Raw genomic sequence first — 7,760 nt, 5'->3', positions numbered from 1 at the left:
TAGATTTAGGGTCAGAAGGGACCTAGTAGATCTTCTAGCCCGACCCCCCACCAGGGCAGGAGAACAACAACAGTCTATAAAAAGACAGAAAGACAGGAAAAAAAGAGGAGTGAAATTCAGCTACTACTAACCTCATCCTTTGTTCCACGGGACCGGCACGCAAGCACAATGAAAATGATCCCAAAAATAATACCAAGTGCCATGATTACAAAAGGGATGTTCTTTAATAGAGTGGCTTCAAACAGAGCGTATTTCAGCTTACTGGCAGATGCTTCATCAATCAAAACACTCTGGAGTACAAGGAGGTTGAGAGAGAGAGAAAGAAAGAAATAACACGTTTAGAACATCCTTTATGCCATACCATGTTGCTTAACATAAGCCGAGTAGGAAGACAGCAAGATCTGCTCTGCCTAGCCTACTATTTAATAAATTTTCTCTCGTTAAAATGCCTCTCTCTCATTTAGCAACAGGAGGGATTCTGGCCTGCATATCCAACAGTGACAAATATTTTATTGATGCCCAACTTAAGATCCCAGGGCTGGAAGGGCCCTCCTGCTATGCCAGGCAACCATATCATATGGCTGCTTTCTTAAACTGATTAAGGTAGGTAGAAATTTCTGGAAACCAGACTCCTCAAAAGGCGAAACACTGAAAATCACTAGTCCCCTCTGGAAAGTTTAGGCAAAAATAACTTCCTTCAGGACAGAACAAATTTCTCACTTCTCCCACCCAAGAACCAAAAGCCTATCAGACACTTTCTGATGTTACCCCAGATTTGGAATATCTAATAATAATCCACCAGTACTGATTCATTCAGTCTTAAATTCACAAACACTATCAGCTCCCACCAAGTTGTTGGGTCAGTGATTCCACTAGTGCAATACCTCTGTACTCTGGAAGTGCCTTTCAGCTGATGAGCTAGGCCTCATAATGGCTCCCTCAGAGGTATTTTGAGGATAAGATTACAGGATTCTCATCAACCAGAACAGACATACTAGCTATGGTATAGTCACCACCACAGTGAAGAAGTGCCTTGCAGGATTACAGAGGTCCTTCAAAAAGCCCAATCAATACGGACCTTTCCATCCTTCAGGCTGACAGGAGACATAGGCGATAATAATATATTGCTACAGTTACTGTGGGGAAGACAAGTCTTGCATTTTCTTCTGGAGGCTTTCCTCCCTGTGGTAGAATGTGGCAGCTTTTTAAGAGCTCATGACACACCACACCACAATTTAAGACAGTGGTTCCCAAACGTTTTGACTTTTCTGAATTTAGTGGCACCCCATATAAAGACTAATTTATGTCTTACAGTGCTTCCTTCTTACACCATGCCATACCCTTAAAAGGATCTCATAGGGTAGCAGGGCAGGCAGCAGAGGGCAGGGGCTGCTCAACAGGGCAGACTGAGAAACTTAGGACCGAGTCATTAGATTCCTGAAGGAGGCAGCTGTCCTTGCAGGAGAAGGGAATGCCAGTGGCTGCTGAAGGCACAGAGGCTGGTGCCAAGCGAGGACAGCAAAGACAGGACTCTGCCATGCCCCACTATTTCTGTCACCTCCCTCGTCCCTGCCCCTGGCCTGTACCCAACAGGATGATGCAAGTCCTGTTGCTGCAGCTGCTCCTGTGGGAACTTGCATGCCAAGGACCAGAGACACCTGTCCTCACAGCCCCTCCTGCTGCTGCAGGAACATGGGAGGAGTGGGTAAATAAGCCAGGCTGAAAAGTGTAGTCCCATAGCCCCATGTCCATCTGCCCAACTGCAGCAAAGCTTGCTGCTTGGAGTGCAAAGGCAGTCGGCACACGGCCTGCCAACAGATGGGAAGCAGGAGTGAGACCTCCCAGAGGAGCAGCTTGGGGAGCTCTTCCACAGAATACTGGGGCAACACAGAGTGCCATACAAGTGAAGGAGTGAGTGCTTACCTCCTTGCAAAGAGGCCTGGTGCCACAGCACCCTTAAAAGTGTCTTGTGGCATGCCAGGGTGCCACAGTAACCCCAGTTGAGAATCGCTGGCTTCGGAAATAAAGAAAACTGCATTCAAAAGAATCTATAAAACTATGAAACTATAAGGGGCACTGAGACTGGTCAGAACACAGCTGCTACCATGTGAATGATACCAAGATTAATACCACAGTCTCTTGAAAAATATCACACAGCTTTCTATATGTGGCTTTTATGGTTCAGTCCATAGCACAAAGTTTTGCTGACACACCCTTTGTCAGCTAAGGTATGAAAAGCTAAGACAACATAGCTCTGACAGCAAAACCACTATTATGGATATAGTTAAAAGAAGGCTGCTTCAGTGGCTTAACTTCTGTCATTTGAAGAGGTCACATAGCAAAGCCAGCAAAAAAGACCCTCTGAAAGCATCAGTCACATCTTAAAGGGGTTCTGCTGTCACCTCATTGCTGGTTCAGTTATAACAGCAGCAGCAGTCCAGTAACCCAGATAAGCCCAAAGTTGTTATCCTCTTACTAGACATGCAGTACTACAATGAAATCATTTAAAATATTTACCTCATTTATATACATCACAGGGAAAATCAGCGTTCTGATCCTGCCTGTGTCACTGTATAAAAAAAAAACAAAACAAACAACAGTAAAGCACTGAGTTTTTACAATGATTCCTGCTTTTCCCAGACAGATTAGAACATAGCAAGCAAGAAGGAAAATTTCCCAGGTGAAAGCTCTAAACCCATCTTACTTTTCTTTAGTTTTTATCCTCCTCTTCCAAGTTAGGGAAATAAATCATAGAACCATAGAAAATTAGGGTTGGAGGTCATCTAGTTCAACCCCCTACTCAAAAGCAGGATCATTCCTTTCAAACTATCCCAGCCCAGTTGTAAAACTAGCCCAGAAAATCGTCCCAGAAAATTTTGGGGGATTTTGCCGAAGGCTGAAAATACAGTCAAGATGACAGTATATAACTATATAAACTGCTCAGTTTAGTGTTAATAGTACCGGTATGGCTGGAATTTTAAGGTGTTCTGATGTGACATCTCATGCTACTAGAGACGAGAAAGGCAGATAAGGAAATACTGTCTTTGGCTGCAGTGTCACAAAAAGATTAGGGCATATGAGACATCTTTCCTTATATATGTTGTGTGAAAAGCCTCAAACATTGAGGATCATGTGGGAACTGTGAAGTCTTTTGCAGGAAGTCTCACTATTTTCAGTTAAACTCCCAGCTAACTTCTGCTATCATTCCTACATCCACACAGCCCCATCATCTGGGTCTGGTGAAAGTGGCAGCAGAAATCTTGGTTATCTATGGGTACATGCACACCTCTATGATAATAAGTCTCTTATCACTCACATAACCACAGGAAGCTGGATTGTCAAGTTGCTGTGGATCAGTCAGTCTCTCCTAACTTCTTTGCTAATACATATCAGTTTGAAAGCAAGCTTAGGAAGCAGGCCACCAGTACAGCATAGCCTACTTTGGAGTCAACAAGTCCAAGGACATGGCATCAGGTAAAACAAGCTGCTGGACAACTCAGCTGGAATACCTGTCATGTCCTCTAACTAGAGGCAAATCTCAGAAAACTAAATCAGAACCTACCCTACAAGTGAAGAATAAAATGGACACTTTGCTTGTGGATGAATAGTATCTGAGATTATAAATGAGATCAGAGACTTAATTTGGGTGATTCTTGCTCCTAATGTTAGGGTTGGATCACTCCTCAAACCTGGAGCAGGGAAAGCTTTCCTCCTCTCAGCATACTGACCACTGTACTCTCATAGTCAAATAAACCCAAACTCTGGAGCAGGAAAAAAGTAGCCCTAACTGGGCCCAGTTCTTCCTATTATCTTTCTGTGTGACACTAAATATTAAGAAAAAAATATTTTTTTTACAGTATTTTGACCCACCCCCTAAAACATATCCTTGCTGGGTCTCCACACTCTGTATGGCAAAACTCAGAATTCTAACTCCTTTTGACAACTACAGTTTAACACTTTTTTGAAGGACTGCTAAGCAGTATGACAGGTGTGTACTGATGATGTCCAAATGTATCCTTAATTTAGGTCTTGCTAGAGGTCACACAGTTGTTCCCTGTGTATATCCTGTATTTGATATATTTGGCCAGATTCTGATCTTACTGGCCATGTCTATATGAGACACTGACTGCACAGTAACCCGAGACTACTGTGCAGTAGTGTCGTGTGGCAGAACCCATGAAGCACCAGTAGCCTTGGGGCTACTGCACTGCCCCGAAAAAGCCATTTGTTGGTGCTACTGCACAGTAATTTGGATTACTGAGCAGTAGTGACTACACAGTTAACGTCTCATGTAGACATGGTGTCTGTGTAAAGCATGAGTAACTCCCTTGAAGCCAAGGGAGTGTAACAAAGATAATATAGTATGAGAGCAGCATCAGGCTAGTGTTCTGTGCGTCTACAAACATACCAAAAAAGGAGCTTTCATAGAGATTCTCATGATTTACACAATTCACTGAAAACTTACATGAAAAATATCATTGCTTTTAGAAAGCATTTCTCTCATATCTCCCTCTTCTAAAAGGGCAACCCCAAACTTCAGTCCCAAATTTTTTTCTGATGTTCTATACATTTGGGTCTTATATCACTTTACTGATGATTACTTGCATCAAAAAATAGAGAATCAAATAACGAAAGTAACATTAAAAGTGATTTATGGTAGAGGAATGAATCTCCCCACATTTTAAGTTCCTTTAAAAAAAATTAAATTATTTTGTGCTATTTTTTGGGGTCCCTGGCACCCACTCGTGTTTCAATGTTAGGCCTTCACTGGTTGAGATATATGGTGCTAAAGTGTACCAGAGTCTTCTCTGTTTTACGGAAATAACTACATCCCCAGGACAAATGTAAAAGGAGTTATCCCCTCATCTTCCAGTTCAGATTCACCTAGACTTAAGTACATCTATCAGTTCTATTTCCTCAAAAAGCAGTATAAAAAAAATGCTATTTAAATTAGGGAGCCAGGTTAAGCCACCCAGAAACTCCTAGCCACAAAAGGTAAATACTTACAAAAATTCAGGCATTTTTTTGATGTAGATGTTGATCTGGATTCGCTTGGCTGCTTGGAGAAGCACCCCTGTCAACTGTGAAATAAAGGTAAACTTCTAGTTTAATAAAAGGTTATGGTGTAATAAAAAATGTTTTTAAAGTATGACGGCAACTCAATTTTCCTGGTGATATGGACTAGTTTGTAGGATGAGAAAAATGGTGTCACCATCTCTACCAGTTATGACAGAGTTCATAAGTCCATGCCCTAGGGACTCAATAGTCTAAGATTGCAAGACACTGCATTTATCCTAGGATAAACTATTTTATCTCAGGACAAAGTGCAAGCATACAGTGGACCTGGGTTCATAGTCCTGGGATAAATCCTGAAAAAAAACAAAAACAAAAAAAAACAAAAAAAACCCACCAGGTAACAGGTAATAACAATTTATCCTGGAATATTGCCAAGTCAATCTATACAATTATCCCAGGATTGCATCACTGAATCAACAGCAGAAAAACAGTAGTGCATTCAACCACTCATTAAACCCTGCTTAGAAGGATGATGTGTGCGCATGCCAATTCCAGAATATTTTTGTTCTCAGACAAACATAGGCACATCTTACCCAGGGACAAATGCAACATGTGCTCCAGAAATTTAAATTCAGAAATGTTGTATTGTTTTCTTTGGCAGATTCCTTGTTTCTCCCCCCATGGTCCAAGAGGCACCACAATTGAAGTAAAATGGGAATATTTTCCAATGCTCCTAATTACTAAGAGCAAACTGGGGGTGTCAGACTACGTTTATGTACATTTCCTAGTGGATGCCTTGGCTACCAGGAAGGCATTTTGTGAACATTGTCCTCCCTGCCTTTGGATTTCTGAGCCATCTAAACATGGAAACCTCTGATTTCTGAGGTCCCTCAATTTACTTACTTTTTCACTACGATGGAAATGGCGAAACAACAACTGGGAGTCTGTAGAGGCAGGGGGAGTGGGAGAATCAACATTGTGGGCTCCAGAGAAAGGTATTAACCTGTTTCTCTCATCATTGCCAAGCTACCAGCATTACTTTAAATTACTGGGACATAAAGGGAAAGTGACATGATTCTTATTACCTAGCTAAGTATGACATATACTTACTGGATTGAGATCTAGGAATATCTCATGATCTTCCTTTTTTGGATTCATGCCCTGTATGCTGTTAATATACTTTTTGTCTGCTTGGTAAAAATGTGGGGATGATATAAATATGGGGGCACCTGAAATGTCAAAAACAAAGAGTCACATTTTTATTGGATCCCCAGCATCCAAATCAGTGTCACAGAACAAAGAAAAAGTTGCTGTACTTCCCTAAACACACCACAAAACAAGTTCCAATAGGACAGTGTAAGCAACAGCATCACTAATGTACATACCAACTGTCCAGAGATAAATTCATTAAGAAAAGAGAATACTTATGGAACTCTTTTTTATGGTTCATCTACATTTAATTCTTTCCCAAATGCTGTTCTAGTCTGTCGTATTCAAGCACTTTCCAGTAACATGTTACTTGTGGTTGGGTTTCTCCCATCTTCTCTCTGGTAGGTCTTGATCCTGCAAAGCCCTTAAACTTAGTTCTACAGAAGCCACAGGATCTGTAGCAATTTATATGAATTGGGCATGAGGGCTTTTGTATCAGCCATGTTGTGTGAACATGCTGTTTCTGTAATGTTGGTCCACTTGAGATCTGATTAAAGCAATACAGCAAAGCACTTAAGAACCCATGGAACTGCAAGCCCAGGACAAGCCCCAATGAAGTCATTTAAAATAACTCACACTGATTATTGCCAGTAAAGACTGAAGTTAAGTTTTTTTTGTTTTGTTTTGTTTTGTTTTTTATTAAATATACACACCTCCAAACACTCTGCCAAGTTTAAGTTCTTTTTTTAAAAGAAATTTTCCATGTTCCAAGCCAAATCAAGTCCAAATCCATGAGTCAGTCCAGAAACATAAGCAACTGGTAAACATCCTCCACCCCCGCCAGGGGCTTCAGATATTTCCAAAGTCTTTTGGCAGGTATCCTACATGCAGCCCCAAGCCTGGAGGCTTGCGGTTTGGATGCCCCCAAGTTTCACCTGCCCTCAGCCATATGGCCACAGGAGCAAGCTAGGGAGGAACCTCCCATTTCCATAAAGTGGGCTTTAAGCCCCAACACCTCAGCAGGTATTAAACCACACCAGAAGAACAGTTACCCCTGGAAGCACTTAAGGAAAACTGCCTTCATGGGCTGCATACATAGTGTTTCCCCTACAATTTCCATGCCGCCAGAGCTGACCTTCACAGTAGAGGTGGAAAGCACTGAAGACAGAACAAAACCAAGTTTATGGTGAGTGGGCAAGTGACATTTAACATAAGAACATGAGTCCATAGGAGACTCTTTCATTTGACCCAAGCTGCTCCAGAACACAGAAAGAATCTTCCCTTCATGAAGTCTGCTGTGACAGGAAAAGCCCATTTCCAATCTCTGACACTCTAATACCTTATTTTCCACAGTGGGTAAAGCTCCCCCCAGGTGCAATCAGCCAGCACAAAAGCTTATATGCCAGACCTCTAGTGGAGCTTTGCATACAGTACTTCACCCATTAGGATGAGAAAATGCACAGATTAGCACTAGCTGTAACAGCTCTTCCCCTTACCAGGTGGCTCCTACTCCATTCTTCTGCTTCATATGATTTAAGCTACAGCTGAAGCAGACAATATTTGGGGGGGGATTACTTTTTAAATGATTTTTCTTC

The 7,760-nt window shown here is 41.8% G+C and overlaps 1 protein-coding gene across 1 annotated transcript in view; it reads right to left on the bottom strand.

Annotated features, from left to right (window-relative positions):
- SCARB2 (scavenger receptor class B member 2) overlaps window positions 1–7,760 on the bottom strand; it is a 94,019-nt gene that overhangs the window by 8,352 nt on the left and 77,907 nt on the right. The window contains exons 9-12 of the mRNA XM_019521856.1: window positions 6,127–6,245; window positions 5,008–5,081; window positions 2,518–2,569; window positions 132–290 (exon numbers count right to left, since the gene is read on the bottom strand). Of these exons, the coding sequence (XP_019377401.1) occupies window positions 132–290; window positions 2,518–2,569; window positions 5,008–5,081; window positions 6,127–6,245 (404 nt within the window). The remainder of the gene's footprint in view (window positions 1–131; window positions 291–2,517; window positions 2,570–5,007; window positions 5,082–6,126; window positions 6,246–7,760) is intronic.

This window comes from Gavialis gangeticus, unplaced genomic scaffold (genome assembly GCF_001723915.1).
Source record: "Gavialis gangeticus isolate Ggan-Ray unplaced genomic scaffold, GavGan_comp1, whole genome shotgun sequence".
Lineage (NCBI taxonomy): Eukaryota > Metazoa > Chordata > Crocodylia > Gavialidae > Gavialis > Gavialis gangeticus.
Note: the sequence above shows the minus strand (reverse complement) of the source record. Positions and strands in the feature narration are given on the sequence as shown.